Source organism: Eretmochelys imbricata, chromosome 1 (assembly GCF_965152235.1).
Source record: "Eretmochelys imbricata isolate rEreImb1 chromosome 1, rEreImb1.hap1, whole genome shotgun sequence".
NCBI classification, from domain to species: Eukaryota; Metazoa; Chordata; order Testudines; family Cheloniidae; genus Eretmochelys; species Eretmochelys imbricata.
Genome location: NC_135572.1, coordinates 144,105,371 through 144,123,888, shown reverse-complemented (window position 1 = coordinate 144,123,888; position 18,518 = coordinate 144,105,371). Strand labels below are relative to the sequence as shown.

At 41.3% G+C, this 18,518-nt stretch overlaps 1 protein-coding gene across 2 annotated transcripts; it reads right to left on the bottom strand.

Annotated features, from left to right (window-relative positions):
- Positions 1 to 91: 91 nt before the first annotated feature.
- Positions 92 to 18,080, bottom strand: PRDX4 (peroxiredoxin 4). Of its 2 annotated transcripts, XM_077816718.1 has the most exons (8): positions 17,848 to 18,080; positions 11,181 to 11,298; positions 9,895 to 10,011; positions 9,134 to 9,256; positions 4,664 to 4,794; positions 2,629 to 2,663; positions 521 to 567; positions 92 to 214 (listed from the first exon to the last, which is right to left on the bottom strand). In XM_077816718.1, exons 1-8 carry the CDS (start codon positions 18,029 to 18,031, stop codon positions 211 to 213), a joined length of 759 nt encoding a protein of 252 aa, XP_077672844.1. In that variant the 5' UTR covers positions 18,032 to 18,080; the 3' UTR covers positions 92 to 210. The 2 variants fall into 2 exon arrangements, with proteins under 2 accessions (XP_077672844.1, XP_077672836.1); XM_077816710.1 differs by lacking the exon at positions 521 to 567 and having other exon boundaries at positions 17,848 to 18,079.
- Positions 18,081 to 18,518: the final 438 nt, after the last annotated feature.

The window sequence follows — 18,518 nt, the reverse complement described above, 5'->3', positions numbered from 1 at the left end:
TGCTACTGGTGATCTCTGCACAGTGAATACCTGTATTTTGAGAAAGCAAATACAATTGGTAGCCACTATAAATCAGCCAAACTCATGGAAATAACAAAATTAATGGAATTTTATTGACAACTTGAAGTTGCATGTGACTTGTGTAGCTCAGTAGAAGCAAGTTTCAGTTTAGTTTATCAAAATACTTCAGTTTTCCAGCTGGATCTGGGATTATCTGTGTGAGAAAGAAAGTGAAAGTGTTGGTCTAAAAACAAAAGGAACAAATATTATCTACTTCATATTCTGGCATTAATGGTCACAAACTACATCGAGAAATTACCTCTCACCTGTTCATATCTAAGGTTACTGCTTATCTTTAATGAACACTAAACAGTGGAGGGCAGTAGGAAGTGGAGTTCGAGAAAGAAACAGAGTCTGCCTGGTTGAAAGAATGTACTCTACTCTGATTTTCCCCATAAATGAACTTAGAATTATTTCCATAAATTAACATCTGTACTCAAGTGCCTCAGAGTTTACTTACAGCTCTTGTCTTGGCCACCACGCTCTCATGGCATCTTCGGGTTTGATCTAATTAAATCAAACACATTTAGAAGGCATGGCTACAGATGTTAATATATTCTGAAGAGTGCTTTGCAGAACTATTCTGCTGTTTAAGTGCACTACAGCTTTTGCACAGAAAGCAGAGAGAACTTATTTGTATTTACGTCAGTGCTATACATTTATTCGGGCCTGATATTCTCAGCAATGAGGCAGTTGTCAGCAACAGGCGTACAGAAACAGCAGATGCTATAAAGTAGTAATCTATTACTGCTATCAACGGGTCTCCCTTTTATTAAGTGTATTCATAGGCTTGACCCTTCTCAGAACGGGAAATCGCTCACTTGTCAGCTGCTAATGGACAGATTATTCAGTTTAGCCAGGGTAGTGGAATGCATGATTTCCAATGCCACACATATGCCATCCTATAACCTGCTTTCACCATAAAATCTGAAGAGCCAGTTTTCCCCACTAAGACAAATCTCAACTAGCCCATGAATGTAATTCTCAGCGTCTGCTTGTTTCGCACTGTAATACAGAGGTCTGCTGCTCTGCAGCAAAGCTAGCCACTTCAATGTTGCCAGTTGCAACTTTTACTAGAGATTATACAGACCCTTTGGCTCTCTGCATGCACTGTTTGAGATCCTGTATGTAGATACAATTTAGGGACTGTCTTTTAATGTGTGTCAGTACAGTGACTACCGCAATGGGACCTTGAACTTGGCTGGAAACTCCAGAAGCTACTAGACCACAGTTTATTAATAATGCTATATCAGTTAAAATCACTAGCATCCTATTGACATTCTGAAAATTGTATTGTTTATAAATAAGCCCATTGTCTGTATGAATGAACACATTTCATGGCCCTGCCAAAATGTGGTATTTGCTGCTGTCATGTATTCATGTATTCAACTCAAGGAAAGGTGCAGAGACCACTTCAATTTTTTGCTGCTACTGAAACCTTATAGAATTTCTTTCAAGGCATCTTTTATTTATTTTTATTTTAATTTTTTTTACAAATGCTGTTTGTGCCAACAGCTGAAACAAGCAACAGCAGAAAAAAGGGCAGCTTCCAATAAATGCCAATGATGTAATATTGTAGCTGGCAACCTTCTGTAGCCCAGTTTCTTAGGGCATGCTTACATGTACACCGCTGTAGCGGCGCTGATGTACCGGCACGTCTGGTGAAGATGCTCTATGCCGACAGGAAAGAGCTCTCCCATTGGAATAATAAAACCACCCCCGTGAACGGCATAACCTCTCCTGCAGACAAAGTGCTGTGCACACAAGCGCTTATGTCGTGCAGGGGGGGTGGTTTATTAACACCACATGAGTGACACATTACGCCAACACAAGATGTGTGTGTAGACATAGCCTTAGAAAAATATTTTCTTTGTTCTATTGGGGCCTGATTTAACGTACACTGAATTCAGTTGCTCCAGTGGGCATTGAACTGGGCCCTTGCTCTTTGGCTCATAATCTTGTTAGTGTGAAGAAACAAAAGAAGAGATACTGTGCTGCAAAATGCATTCCATTTTACAATTCTAATAGTGGTAGGGTGCTTTGCCCAAATGTGGGCAATTATACATAGCCTGAGAAGTGAGATTATTTATACTGAGGAACTGCCTAGGAACCCCAATCAAGGATCAAGTCTCCATTATGTTAGGCACTGTACAGGTAAGACATAGAGAAGATAGCCCCTTCCTCAGGGAACTTCCAACTCTCTCTTGACCTGTGTTGCAGGATGGGAGGGAAATTCTCCCTCTAGTTAACTCGCTGGTGCTTGAGGTTTTGATCATACATTGGAAAGTTGACGGAGAAGGAAACTCCTGATGCGAAAAGATTAGCTTTTTTCCTGCATGAAAAAATGCAATACTGCAAACATGATATACTGTAATAAATCACTCAAAATTCTAATGACAACAGATTAAGAACTTATAAAAATATCACAATGCACAGGGCCTGATATTGTGCTTCCATTCAAATTAATGAGAATTTTGCTTTTGCCTTCAGTGGAGATAGGATTGGGTCCCTCATTTTATTTAATCATGCAAAATAACAAATGTATGCTGAATATAAATACGGACTTACTGTTTCACTGCCAGGTTTCCAACCAGCAGGGCAAACTGAAAAAAAAAGCAAAAATGAAATTAACTTAGTAGAAAAGAAATTATTGTTCTCATTTATTTGGTTTTCTGGCCATTCTCTTGAAAAACTAATCTCTGAATTTTAAGAAATATAACAAGAAGGTGCCACATGTAAACATCTGCAAATATGTTACGTGCTTATTCATCAGACAGTATCCCTAAAACATTCATATTGATACTACTAGCAGGGCAGGTTGGATTGTTCCGTTCACTAAAAAAATCCTTGCTTGGTAGAGTATGTTTTGATTTCACTGTTTACAGTCTACTTGTCAATTTACTGGCAAAGGAATAGTACCTCCCGTTCTGAAGATGAATCCCTATTCCACGAGGACATATGGCGCCAAGATAAGAGCAACAATTCCATCAGGTGGAAATGGAGACAGGTATAACTTTCTCTGGAACTAATGCCAGGAGGCAAGCAGTACTGTGGCAATGAAGAAAAATTAAAGCTCTCTCAAGCAAGCAACTGTTTTGTTTGATACCCTGCTTAGGAAGTAAAAGGATTAGGGTGATCAAAATAAAAATTTGCCATTCCTGCAATTGCTCAGTTGTTCACGTACAACCTAGGTGAGACGCTTTAGGAGACCAGGGAGCTGATCCTGCAACTTCATATGGGTGGGCGGACCTTGTGCCCAGGCAGACTTGCATTGGCTTCCATGAGGCTCCAGGATCTGCCTGCATGGCTGGGATTACACAACAGTAGCACAGGCATTTTATCCCCTGCAGACAGAGCTGCCAGCTGAAGTGTGGTGAACATAATAAAAACCTTGGAGGATTCTTCATCCTAGCCTTTGCGCAGAGTCCAATGAACTAGATATGTACTGCCACAGAAATCCAGCAAAACCCAACAGGATTCCACGTGCCTCACAGGGAGAGTCCAGTATTGCGTAAGGTGAGATATAGCTTTATTTGAAGCTGAACCAAAAGGACTTTATCTCCTTCATGAAAACGGTCATTGCTTTTAAGTATCAGAATTTGTTTTTTTTTCCAATTCTGAATTGCGAAATAGAGCTGTCCATACAGATAATGTTACATTACATGCTAACATGTTTCAAACTGCACTACGTTGAAGCACACGAGGGAACCTGGCAGGCGCACCATCAGGATCTACGCAGACCAGTTGATGTGCCACACATCACTGCACTTCAGAAGGTGCACCCCTACAGTGTGCATCACCGCGCCCTGTAGACAACCCTAGAACGAATTGCAGCTGTGTCACTTTCCATAGGTTTGCTTTTAAACACCAACACTTTCAACTGAGAGCAGGAAGATTAGCCAGCTGAATACATGAGTTAATTATTAAAGTTGAATAGCTTACTGTGGGCCAAATCCTCAGCTGGTGTAATTTGGCACAGCTCCCTGAAGTCAAGGTAAAAAGCTGAAGTCAATGGAGCTATGCCAGTTTACACCAGCTAAGAATAATTTACTTTAAGAGAAGAGCTAGGAATATGCAGTCTTCATTACACTGGGCACCGAACCCAACCCCATTTTCGGGGATGCTTTCCACTGACTCGAAGTACTGTATCTATTTTGTCTTTGGACACCAGCCCCCTCCAAAAAAACAACCCCAACCAAAACAAAAAAACCCCAACCAAACATTAAGATTACACTAGCAGTGCCTCTTGAATCAGCTGCAGATTGTCCAAATGTATTAAAATACTGAGCCCGATTCTTCACTGCCTCATACTTTGTGCAGTTGCTTATGCTTATGAGTGGAAAATGAGTGTAAATGCTACTGTTTTGATTTAATAATGTTACAACCACTTTGCATTCTCTTTGGACACTACACTAAGTGCAAGGCAGGGCAGAAGCACGTCCATTGAATCTTGAATGAGGGGAACAAAAAACTTTGCACAATAACAGCCACGAAGCTATTAAATGTTGTGGTATGCCTTGCTTCCTAATAGCTAAAAATACACCTCCCAAACTAAATAAAACCTCAGCATAATTCCCATTGCCAAAATATTGAAAACAGGCACCTTCTCCATGTTTGTCAGTGTACTGGAATGCTTGTACTAGACGAAGTGTTTCATCCACTGATCTGCCGACAGGAAGGTCATTCATTGTTATCTGTCGAAGGACCCTCTTATCATCAATAATGAAAAGGCCTCTGCAAAAACATGGAATTTTTCTTTTAGATATAAACCAAATTATATTGATCTCTATTATGCTCTATTGTGGTGTCCAGATATTGCAGCATGCCTACTCGAGATCAGCAGTGACTGGATCTCTCCAAGCACTACACAAGCAAGTTAAGTGCAGGTTCTGTGTTAACTTTTAATTTCCTTTGCAACTCCCTTCGCATTACTTTCTCATTCATAATGCACCCAGAATATTAAGGATCTAACCTCCCCCACCTCTGGAGTCCTTCAATATCAGCCTCATTTATAGGAGGTGCTTTTCATTGACACAAACAACTCCATCTCTCATTGAAAGTGCTCTCAATTTGCCGTGCTCTCATCTTGCTGTGATCTAGGTAAGGTCAAGTCAGAATTAAGAAAGCAGTAACAATGTAAGAATGGCCAAACTGGTCAGACCAAGGGTCCATCTAGCCCAGTATCCTGTCTTCTGACAGCTGCCAATGCCAAATGCTTCAGAAAGAATGAAAAGAACAGGCACTCATCGAGTGATCCATCCCATTGTCCACGCCTAGCTTGTGGCAATCAAAGCAGGCGGTTGCATCCATGAGCATCTTGGCTAATAGCTATTGATGGATCTAATCTCCATGAACTTTTCTAGTTTTTTTTTTAAACCCAGTTATAGTTTTGGCCTTCACAACATACACTGACAAGGAGTTCCACAGGTTGACACTGCATTGTGTGAAGAAGTACTTCCTTTTGTTTGTTTTAAACCTGCTGCCTATTAATTTCATTGGGTGAACCCTGGTTCTTGTGTTAGGAGAAGGAGTAAATAACACTTTTTCTCCACACCAGTCACGATTTTAGACCTCTATCATATCCCCTTAGTTGTCTCTTTTCCAAGCTGAAAAGTGCCAGACTTTTTAATCTCTCCTCATGTGGAAGCTGTTCCATACCCCTCATAATTTTTGTTGCCCTTTTCTGTACCTTTTTCAATTCCAACATATCTCTTTTGAGATGGGGTGACTAGCACTGTATGCAGTATTCAAGGTGTGGGTGTACCCTGGATTTATACAGTAGCATTATAATATTTTCTGTCATTTTATCTATCCCTTTCCTAATGGTTCCTAACATTGTTGGCTATTTTTGACTGCTGCTGCATACAGAGTGGACGTTTTCAGAGAACTATCCACAATAACTCCAAGATCTTTTTCTTGAGCTAATTTAGACCCCATCATTTTATATGTATAGCTGGGATTATGCTTTCCAATGTGCATGACCTTGGACTTACCAACACTGAATTTCATCTGGCATTTTGTTGCCCAGTTTTGTGAGATCCCTTTGAAACTCTTCACAGTCTGCTTTGGGCTTAACTATCTTGAGTAGTTTTGAATTGCTGCAAATTTTTCTACCTTACTGTTTACCTTTTTTCCACATCATTTATGAATATGTTGAACAGCACTGGTCCCAGTACATATCCCTGGGGGACACCACTATTTACATCTCTCCATTCTAAAAACTAACCATTTATTCCAACCCTTTGTTTTTTGTCTTTTAACCAGTTACTGATCCATGAGATTACCTCCTTCCTTCTTATCCCATAATTGCTTACTTTACGAGCCTTTGAGGAGGGATCTTGTCAAAGGCTTTCTGAAAGTTCAAGTACACAAGATTGCATCTTTCTGTGATGATATGATGATGCTTAAGAACTTTTTTTATATGCACTTTAAGATTTTAGACTTCATATGGAAGTCTTGAACACTATTTACCCTTAACTATACTGCTTGATAAGTAGATCACTGACATTAAACGCTGAATTGTATAAATGAGACCCTAACAGCCTTTAGAATGTATGTGCTAAGAGCTAGTTGCACGGTCCTTAGTAAAAAAATTACAATGATAAACCAAAAGCACTTGTTACACTTAAATATCTAGACCTGGTAAGATAATGCCCGCTCAGTGTTTACAGCATGGTATTAAAGAAATGTACAGACTTGGTCCACCTAGGTCAGTTTCCTGTCTCTGACAATGGTCAGAAGCAGATGCTTCAGGTGGAGGTTTCTGTCTCACAGTTGGCAGATGTGGGATAATTTGCTCTACATTAATTCCTATAATATTTAAGGACTGATTTTAAACCCTGAAGCATGAGATACAGTATCCCTCCAAATTTTTTAGTACTAACTATAACAATGCTGGATATTCTTGACATCCATAGACATATCTAATCACTTTTTACATGTTGCGAATGACTTGCTCTGGCAATGAGTTCCAGCTTCGTATGGTGTGAAAAAGTATTGCCTTATGTCAGTTTCTGAATTTGCTACCTTCTAATTTCACTGGATGTTCCCTTGGTCTTTTTATGAGGCAAGGAGAAAGTTCCTGACCTACCCTCTCTCTACCATTAATTATTTTATATACTTTGAAAGTGTCCTCTCTTATTCTTCTCCTATCTGAAGTAAATACCACCAGTCTTTTCAGTCTCTCTTCAAAGCAGATGTTTCCCATGCTGTTGCTCATTCTCATCTCCCTTTGCTGAAGCCCCTCTAATTCAACAATTTCCTCTTTGCGATGGGGTGATCAGTTCTGCACACAGTACTCCAGACTGCACCATTTATTTACATAATGGCATATTATTTTCCTTCCTATTCCTTATGCATCCTAATATCTTGTTTACTTTTTTGAATGCAGTTGTACACTTAACAGAGGTCACTGTGATGCCCAGGGCTCTTTCCTGAGTTGTTACAGTTGATTTAGAACCTTTGTAAGGTGTATGAATAGTTACTTTGCATTTATTGACACTGAATTTTATTTGCCATTATGTTGGCCACTCACATTGCTTGGTTAGGACTCTCAATCTCCTCATAGCCTTCTCCGATTTTGACAAACCTAAATAACTATCACTTGAAAATTCTGCTACCTTTACAGAGCATTAAAAAACACTGGACCAAGTATAAAACCTTGAAGAACCCCACCGCTAATCTTTTGATATAATGAAAATTGACTATTTAATCCTAGTTTCTGCAGCTATAGTAAGAGCATTTCAAAATTAGACTTTCAAAACACAAGCCCACTTAAGTTTCACTTTCTTCTAAGCCAGGGGTCAGCAAACTTCGGCACATGGCCCGTCAGGGTAATCCGCTGGTGGGCTACGAGACATTTTGTTTATGTTGACTGTCCGCAGACACGGCACCCCACAACTCCCAGTGGCCACAGTTTGCCGTTCCCGGTGAATGAGAATGGGGAAGTGGTGGCCAGCACATCCCTGTGGCCCACTGCTTCCCGCAGCTCCCGTTGGCTGGGAACGGCGAACTGCGGCCACTGGGAGCTGCAGGGGGCCGTGCCGTGCCTGCGGACGGTCAATGTAAACAAAATGTCTTGCAGCTCGCCAGCGGATTACCCTGATGGGCCGTGTGCCGAAGGTTGCTGACCCTTGTTCTATGCATTAGCTAATCAGACATAAATATTTAAGTAGGACCTTTCTCCTTCCAAGTCCACCTTCTTTACCTATTTACTGCAGCAAAGATACATTTCTGAATTTGCGACATTGTCCAGATAGGAGATCTAATGTCAAAAAAACACATGATGTTTTCACTACAGGATCAGGTAACTGCAGTGTAAGGGAGACAGATCTGTTTCAAGCATGAGTATCTGTAGTATTAACAAAGAACACTAAAAATGAATGGGCAAGAAATAGTACTGTATCAAACAATGCCACAACTACCACTAGACAAGATGTACACCTGTGATCAGCAGCAAGATGGTCAATAAAAACATCTGACAGACAGTTCTTTGCCAAATCTTGAGTTCATCGTTCAGTTTCTCCTAATAAAACACTAAGTAATGGAGGAAAAAAACAGAACTGGGAGTTCAGATTCTGGAAGGATAAAGCGTTTCAGTTCACCTTTTAAAAAAAAAAATCAGAAATTAACTCTGAGATTTAAATTAAGAAATAATTCCTTGTGGACTAAGAGCTTTAATATACAATTTCAGCTAAGTTATCAACAGTCGGTGGAAAAAATGCCTCTATAAATGATATGCTGACTTCCGAACGGAAAGCTTAAATGGCTGTTTTTTAACCCCATGTGGCTTATAGCATTCTGAAAATTTTCCTTCCTACTCATTTCCCCCCCCTTCATGCATGTTCATTTGGTTTGCTATTGTATATCTTCGACTGTTGATCTTTCTTTTTAAGAAAAGTACTTTATCCACATAAATAGACCCATTATATGTTAAGATACTAACTACTGTGATGAACACAGAATATAACTAAATAGTATGAGAGAAAAGTGCCAATACTGAGTGCCCCTTTAAATGGAACTGGTAAATGCACTGCTATAACAAGACAGAATGCACCATAATGGTATGTAGTACCTAAGTGTGTGCCCTTGGTCCTCTAGATATACTCCATAATCCTTTGAAATCTGGTGTGTCAAATCTGAAAGAAGTGGGATCTTCATTGGTCCAAGTCCTCCTTGTTTTCGTGGAGTATTAATCCTTTGGCAAACAAAAGAGATGCACATTTATTCTTCAGAGAGATTTTTATTCCACCTACAAATAACTCATGCAACTTTTCTGCAGAAGGAATAGCTGTTTTTCTTTTTTCTACTCGTTTGCTCCAACCTGCTTCCTACACTCCTTCAATGTGTCCATTTATAGTTGCCTTACTCTCCTCTTCATACCTCCTTCTATGCTTCATTTACACTTGAAACACCCTCCTTCTCTCTTTGTGGCCCAACTACCCTGTCTTTCTTCCAAATCCCACAATTAAAAACCCAAGGAAGATTTTTTGGGGTATTAATCCACCAATAGAACATCTGATCATAAAGTTGGATAAATAATTTGTAATGAACAATTTATTCTAATGGTAACACCAAAGTCATCACTTTTACTTTGACACCTTCAACAATAAACTTTATTTTGGAATTTCTTACCATTAGTTTTTTTTATGCAACTTTTTATGCAACATAGCACTTTTTATGCAACATAGCAACACACCTCACACCTTATCATTCAATATTTACTTGACAATATTAGTGCATCAGACAGAGTATGTGAATTTGTGGAAGCAACCCATAATCTAATATGTATCCACCAATAATTTCCTATAAAAGACACATGGGTAGGCTACATACCATGCTAAGTGAGTGAACTGTGAGTCAACAGAACATGCTACCACTTCAGTGTTTATTGCTCTGAATTCTTCAATTCTGTCACTGAAGGCGATAATTTCAGTTGGACACACAAATGTGCTAAAAAATTGAAAACAAAGTAAATTCAGAATTCTCAGAATATCCAGGGAGTGATTTCTCAGTTAGCTCAATACATAGCTAAATTTGTTTCTATAGAGAAGCTAGATATTGTTTGCAGTATATAAAATAGAAAAGTTGTGAATTACTTATCACAACTATTTGTTTTTATTTACAGATAGAATCCAATATATACAATTAAAATAATTTACACTTTACAAAGTAACTGCGTTCCTAACAGCATTCATAAATATGTTCACAGATGGATTATCTATCTTCAAACCCTGTGCAAGTGGTTTGTGAATAATAAGATTGAAAATGCAGTCAGTGCTGACTTAGTAATATTACAACTTACAGTTTAGCTACATGTACAATTATTCACCATTTAAAACTGTACAGGAATTACTGGATTAAAGTATGACACACCAAATTGCAGAGAAACAGCTGTCATGATTTCCTGGAAACTAGTAATGCAAGTTGTAGCTATTTTGCATTTGACTTCTTCCTGCTTCTTCTGGGCACAAAATTACACTTTAAATCACAATTGTTCAAGCTTTGAGGCTAGGAGGAAAATAAACCATGATTCCAATTATTTTCACTATCAAAGCAGCTACCTGTCTCTACTACTTACCCTTTTTTGTAAAGTGCTTTGAGTTCTACAGATGAAAAGTGCTATATGCATTATTAATATTATTAGTTTACTGTATGTTTTGTTCCTCATTTCAAGAAAACAAGGGGCCTGATTCTCCTCTCATTACACTGGTATAAATCAGGAGTAATTCCATTGACTGCAGTGGAGTTATGATAGTGTAATGAAAGGAAAGTCCATCCAATAATTTAACTTAAATGTATCCCATGACATCCTTGAAAGCCTGTAAGAGGAAATCAGTCTCCCTCAAAATATCTTCCAAAGCATACGAAGTGAAGAGATAAGAGATAATGTTGCTGTTCCCTGTATTTATTTTCCATTTGGGGCAATGAGTTGTATGGTAGCAAGGAATGTAAACATTGCCCAGGAAAATGTTACAGACCTACAAAATGTCAAGTGCAGTTGCAATCAACATCTTAATGTTTCCTGACTCTAAACAACACACTTCCAAAATTTGGGAAGGGTGGGTGGGGGGGGGAGAAGGGAGTATATATCTCGGTATGTCTGCATCAGTTTTACTTACAAGTCAAGAGGGTAGAAGAAGAAGACAAGATATTTTCCTTGATAATCTGTTAATTTCAGCTCTTTAAATTCGCCATTGATTACTGCTGTTCCTTCCCAATAAGGTGCTGGCTTGGAAACTAGAAACATAAAATACAGATCTATATTGAAGAATAAAGCGAAGCATGTGTACATAAATGAGATTGTTCAGCAGGTACACATGTCCAAGGACAGTTTTCTCTCTGGATGGATATCTGTGGTTCCTTACAGTGAAAAACACTTTGTAGGACACGATTTACACAATCAAACTTTATTAATTCATTATTAATTTCAACCTTTCACAGGAGGAAAGCACACCACACTGGGGTCATGCTGTGTTTAAAAAAAAAAATGTACATTTCAAGATGCATCAAATGCACATAACTCAACAGATTTGTGTTCACAAATTTCTGAACCATTTGAAATATTGCCAAGGATAAGGCTTCACGATAGAAAACGCTGCACACACCTACCATGACCCCCTTAACACATTACAAGTTTACTACAGGCTGATGACAGCTCATAAATTAGGATGTTGATTTGCATTGAATGATGTATGGTTACTGAGTTATAGACTTCAGTAAATTCTATTTTTCTATAAATAACTTATGTGCCATGAGTAAAGAGTGGTTCAATTTCACATTATTTTTACTCCTTAGCAAAAAGGTTTTCTAAAATTTAATTCTGCAGGAAATACGTGACAGATGATGTGTTCATGGCACAAATGCTTAAAATATGTAGGTTGTCTGCTACTGCAACCCATCTATAAATTAAATCAGTGGTTATTGCACAAAAATATTCGGACTACACAGTGGAAAAAGATTAAGGATATGTCTACACAAGCACCTTTGTCGGTATAACTTATGTTGCTCGGGGTGTGAAAAAACACCCCACTGAGCGACATAAGTTACACCGACAGAAGCACCGGTGTGGACAGCATTATGTCCTGACAACATAGCTACCACCACTCATTTGAGGTGGTTCAATTATGTTGACGGGAGAGCTCTCTCCCGTCAGCATAGATCAGCTACACAAGCGATCTTACAGTGGCACAGCTGCATTGGTACAGCTGTGCTGCTGTAAACTTGGTAGTTTAGACAGGGCCTAAACGTTGACAATAATTGCTGTTGACAATAATTGTCTAATATTAATCAGCTTGACATTTCAGTCACGTTTAAATACCTTCCGTTTGATACTGGATCACCAACATACTGTCCTCAGGCATGGAATACTCAGCGTTATGTGCTTTGATATTGAGTTATGCGATTTGATACTTCAGCAGCATTTCTCAATATCAAAGCAGTACTGAAGTAGCATTTGTCAATATCAAAACACATAAGGCTGAGCATGCCATGCCTGAGGGCAGCGTGTTGGTGATCCAGTATCAAACTGAAGGTATTTAAACATGACTGAAATGTCAAGCATATATTGCTGGGTAAGTTATTATATGGCTCAAAGCAATGTTTGGAATGGATTTAAAGGAGAACGGTAGCATGCTGATTAATATTAGACAATTATTGTCAATAGCACAGTAACTATTATAAGTTTGTATGCAGTGTTGTAGCCCTGTTGTGGTCCCAGGATATTAGAGAGACAAAGTGGGTGAGGTAATATCTTTTATTGGACAAATTTCTGTTGGTGAGAGACACAAGCATTAGAGCTTACACAGAGCTCTTCTTCAGGTCTACACTACAAATTTACATTAGTGCACCAATGCAGCACATCTGGGAAAGATGCTCTAAGAGGATGGGAGTGAGCTCTCCTGCTGACATAATGCTGTCTACATGGCAGTGGTGGGCAACCTGCAGCTCGTCAGGGTAATCCACTGGCAGGCCGCCAGATTGTTTATTTACATTTGCACGGCTGCCCGCAGCTCCCAGTGGCTGCAGTTCACTGTTCCTGGCCAATGGGAGCTGCGTGAAGCAAAAGCCAGCACGTCCCTGCGGCTCGCGCCGTTTCCCACAGCTCCCATTGGCCAGGAACAGCAAACCGCGGACACTGGGAACTGCGGGCAGCCCCAAATGTAAACAAACTGTCTGGCGGCATGCCAGTCAATTACCCGGACAGGCCGCAGGTTACCCACCACTGCTACATGGGGTTAAGGTCAGTATAACAACATTGCTCAGAGGTGTGGATTTTTCACGCTCCAAGAGATGTAGTTATACCAAAGTATGTATGTAGTGTAGACCAAGCCTCCAAGAGTCACTGCTAAATACAAGGTGGAACAGATTGAAATGTGTGTTGACTACTTATGCTAAACAAGGGACCACTCAAGATGAAGTAGCCCCTTAACACCCCTCCAGTCATAGGGAGGAAAAGGGGGGAGGGAAAGAATGTTTTAATGAGCCATAAATCCAGTCTCTATATTCAGTCCATGAGTTTTAGGCATGTCTAGACTACAAACTTAAGTTGACCTAATATAGGTTGACTTACAGCCACCGCAATAATTACTGCAGTGGTTCATGTCCACACTACCCTTTCTGTTGGTGGTGCACGCATGTCCTCACCAGGAGCACTTCCACCGACTTAAGAGGGGCAATGATGGGGGCTGAGAGCACGGGCTCCCAGCTCTGTATGCCGCTGCCCACCGGAGCCCAGCTGCCCTCTCGGTAGCCTGGTGGAGAGCCAAGAGCCTGGATGACCGGACTCTAGCTGGAGCTCCCCACCCACCCAGGGCGATAGCCTTCAAGCTGTGAGCTGGGCTTTCTTATCAATTTCACAGCTCCAGCAGGGAATCATGAAATTGACAAGAATGGCAGCCAATGTAAGTAACCTGCAATGTCTACAGGGACACTGCGTCACCCTAACTACACCAACATAAGCCCTACACCTCTCATGGAAGTGGAGGGATTATGTCAGTGTAGTAGAGCACTTACATCGTGGGAGCAAGACTGTAGTGTAGACACTCATGTAATTAGGTCAATGTAAGGTGCCTTACATCGACCTAACTCTGAGGTGTAGACCAGGCCTATGTGTCTGGCAAAGTTATGAATTTAAGGTCCCAGGCTCATCTTTTGAAGTGATGTATAGTTTTTCTTTGAGGACGAGGACTGATAGTGACCCTGACCTATCAGTCGTCACCCACAAAGGAAAACAGCACAACACTTTCAAAAGATGAGCCTGGGACCTTAAATTCATAACTTTGCTAGACATGGACTGAATACGCACACTGGATTTATAGCTTATTACAATAATCCATAATGCTCTTACAACCCCCCTAGCTGCTTTCTCCCTGTCTCCTCCCTCTGATTGGAGAGGTTTGAACAGGCCACTTCACCTTGAGTGGTCCCTTGAAATGTGTGTTTAGCATAAGTAGTTAACAATCTGTTCCACCTTGTCCTCAGTGATACTCAGAGTTAGTTTCCAAGACTTGAAGAGCTCTTTGCAAGCTCAAAAGTTTGTCTCTCTCACCAACAGAAGTTGGTCCAATAAAAGATATTACCTCACCCACCTTGCTTTGCTAATAAGAAGACTTGGCAGAGTTTGATTATTTTTTTTAATAATTTTGATATCTGCTTAAGCATATTTTTAGATTTTTTTTTTATTTAAACTTTCACAGTTAGAGGAAATTATGAGTGAGGGTGTCACACAACCATGTGACAGCAGATGTTGACAAAAGTTTAACTTTTTGAATTTCAACATCACATACCAAAAATATACTAAGTTAATATCCTTAAATCAAACTCTAAGTTCTCAAGCAGCATTTTTCTTACTCTGCCTATCTGTAAATTTGACTTTTACCGACATTTACAGATTAAAAATCAAATCCTTAGTAGCCTTGTTATAAGATATCTACATTAGTAAATGAATAATGGCATTGAAAACTTGTACTGTCTTTTTATTTTTATTAGCACAACCTACAAATTTTGGTACACATACCAAAGTCTTTCTCTAGTAACTTATACTGTACACATTTTTATAAATTACCCATACACACCAACCATCACAAGATGCTTCATTTGACAAGTCTAGTTTATTTTATTTATGGTAGCACTTTGCTGTCAGTGTTTTGTAAAATTCTTCACTATGAAACCTGGAGACTTCTCAGTAATACTCTTCTAATGAATCTCTGCAGATAAGAGGGAAGACACTATCTATTTCCAAGTATGGGCAAGCTCTACATTTCTATTTAGAGCTGGTTAGGAATTTTCTGACAAAACACTTTTTGTCAAAATGCTTATTTGTGGAAAACAAAACTGTCCGTGGGAAAAGGGTTGGTTTCAATGAATCTCCCGATTCAAATTTTTTCTGAAAACTTTGAAATTTTTGATGTTTCTGAAAAGAAATTTCAGTTTGAAATAACTATGAAATTTTTGTTAACTTATTCCAAAAGTTAAAGGTTGAAATCTAAACACAATGTTTTGATTGATCAAATTAAACATTTTTTGATTATCTATTTGTGAACATTGGAGATTAACTTTTTGTCCAGATTTAGCATGGGAAAAATGGCACTCTCAAATTTTTGTGGATCAGAAAAACATTTCCTGCCGAGTGTTCTACTGTAGATTAATGTAACTGGGAATCTCACTTGACTACAAAACTTTTGAAAATTTAGAGAACAGATGACCATTTTAAAAAGGTGCTAGAAAACCCCCTAACTGTAACTCAAACACAATTATCTGCCCCTGAATCTTCAGAGTAATCAATTCACATGAGAGCTCTCTGAACATAGCTAACAAAACAAAACAAAAAAATCAGAATCACAAACCAGATTAAATCTAATTTCAGGAGACTTTTAATGCAGCTCACTTTTTGGTCTGATCCTACCATTCCTTTGTACACAGAACACTTACTGAAGCCAGAGTAGTGCACATAGCTCACCAGTCACAGTGTGACCCCTTAGTTCATAAAATATTTTAAATCTTAATGACAACCCCAAAGAATTCCATATATTATTTACATTACTTCCCTTCCCTTATTCTTTACTACTGCCCCTTCAATGAAAACAGCACCTTTGTTAAAGAGTTTCATCTGTTACTCTGCTGCTGATTTCCTTCCCAAGCTCTCCGTGGTAGTACAGATGACAACCATGACAAATGATTGTCATCACAAACCAGAGACTTTCAATGGGGAAGGAGGGGAAGAAATGCAAGAATAGATGAAGACTTTCATGTGAATATTCGCAATAATCTAATAAAACAAGCTATACAAAGTTCAAAATTGAATCTTGAAAAACAGTGTGTCTGATTCAGTTTGTTCTGCAGAGGCCCTCTATTAGGCAGAAATCTGTCCATGTTCATCCATCCTACTACTTGATAACTGAAGTACCTCCTCTGAACAAAGCTGAGTCTGTAACAAAATAAGTAACTGAGTAAATATACTTCTCTATTTATTAACTGATAAACAGAAAAGTTATCTAGAGTTGCACTCCAATTATGCCACTGACTTTGGATGGGGTGGATGCTGTGGAGCTCCAGTGAGCTCATTTAGGCTAAGTGTGGCTACAGGAGTGTAGCTACACAAAGCAAGCTACAGAAGCAGAGGTTTAGAACTTCCATAACACAATCTGGGGGTAGGCTGACAAATTCCAGCTGTCTCATGTGCATCATGAGCAACCAAGATATCCAAAAGGATTCCAACATACTGGCATCTAGGACTAAATCTCTAATTTACTCCTATTTAAAGAATCTCCCTTTATTTAAAAAAAAGAGTTTAAAATGGTCACTATTTAGTTCTATAGATGGGGTTAATGAGTGGCATATTCCTCACTGCTAGTAGCTGTCCATTGGCATGGTTTTTGATTCCCCAAACAGGCTCCTTTGCTTTTGACAAACTGTATTTTGGTAGAAATGTTAACTTAGAACAGTTATCTATTTACAACGAGAGGAAAAGGCAGAAACTTTGCAAAAACTTGGCCCAGGGTACTAAATACCTCCCCCATGAAAATCTTCAAGCAGGATAAATTCTGATCTTCAGATTACCTAAACGCGGCAGTGAGGGAGCTGCTCAGGGCTCTCTACACACTTTAAACCAATAGGCTTTGTCTGACGTGGCTTTCTCCCCCAGCAGCAGCGAACGGTGCATCTGGCTCAGAAAAGCCAACAGGGGGAGCGAAGTGAAGCGCCCACAGTTTAGGATTGCAATAATCCCCCCACCCCCTCTACACACACACAGGTTGCCACTATACCAGACAAGGTGCACTGTACCCAATAGCTCTGGGTTAGCCCGCCTGGGCCACTTTTGTCCTCCATCGCAAAAAGGGCTCCTCGGGAGGCCGCTTTGCTGCGATGCTGCGCAAGGGCCTGGGCTGGGGGGCGGGCAGACAAACCCCTTCACAAGCGTTAAGGCAGCGGGGCGCTGGCTGCCCTGCGAGGGAGGGGTCGCCGCCTCCACTGCACAAGTGGAGGGAAACTGAGGCCGGTGGGAAGCCGCAGAGAAACCCGGCCCCACAGCTGGGATCTCTGCTCCTGCCGGGCCCACCAGGGAACCCCACTCCCTCGACCCTTTTCCTGGGGTGTCTGTGTGTGTGTTGGGGGGGCGGCGTTAGCCTGTGGCCTTCAGGCGGGCGAAGGGGGACAGGGCAGGAGGGGCGGGCACTGCGCGCCACTGGTTGCGGCGCTGCAGCGGAAGGGGAGGGGAGGAGGCTGCGGTGGGGAGACGGGAAATTGTTCGGCAACGTCCCTAAGTAGCCCGCCCGCGCCGCTACCTACTCTTGGCCTGGCTGAGGTGCAGGGAGTGGTCGGAGACGGGCACGCGGGCCGCCTCCCCGGGATAGACCTGCCCCCCCGCGTAGTAATGGCACTTCTCCTCCGCGCGGGCCTGCTCCTGAGCCGCCCCGGGCCCCGCCAGCACCAGCGCCCAGCACAGCGCCAGCCACCGCCGCGCCGCCTCCATAGCGCCCGAGCAACTGCACGTCCCGCCGCCCGCGAACAGCCAGAGCCGGGGGCCAATAAGGGGCGGGCGGGCGCGCTGCGCGCGGGGCGGGGCTCTGCCCACGAACACACACACGCTCCGCCCCTTCACATTGTTCCCTACTTCCCTGCGGCTTCCCCCGCTCCACGTACACACGCTGCCCCCTTCCCACTGCTTCCCTGACATTGCCCTTCCCTTCCATCCCATCCAATCCAATCCACACACTGCCCCTTCCCACTGCTTCCCTCACACTGCCCTGCCCTTCCTCTCTCCTTCCCTTCCCCTCCCATCCACACACTGCCCCCTTGCCACTGCTTCCCTCACACTGCCCCCTTCCTTTCCCTTCCCCTCCCCTTCCCTTCCATCCCATCCACACACTGCCCCTTCCCACTGCTTCCCTCACACTGCCCTGCCCTTCCTCTCCCCTCCCCTCCCATTCACACACTGCCCCCTTGCCACTGCTTCCCTC

Coding starts and splice junctions, on each gene's coding strand:
- PRDX4 (XM_077816718.1), bottom strand. CDS start 18,031: ATGGAGGCGGCGCGGCGGTGGCTGGCGCTGTGCTGGGCGCTGGTGCTG. Junction 9,257..9,894: donor CAGTTCACTCACTTAGCATG/GTATGTAGCCTA, acceptor TGTTTGCCAAAG/GATTAATACTCCACGAAAAC. Junction 4,795..9,133: donor GACCAAGGGCACACACTTAG/GTACTACATACC, acceptor ATGTTTTTGCAG/AGGCCTTTTCATTATTGATG.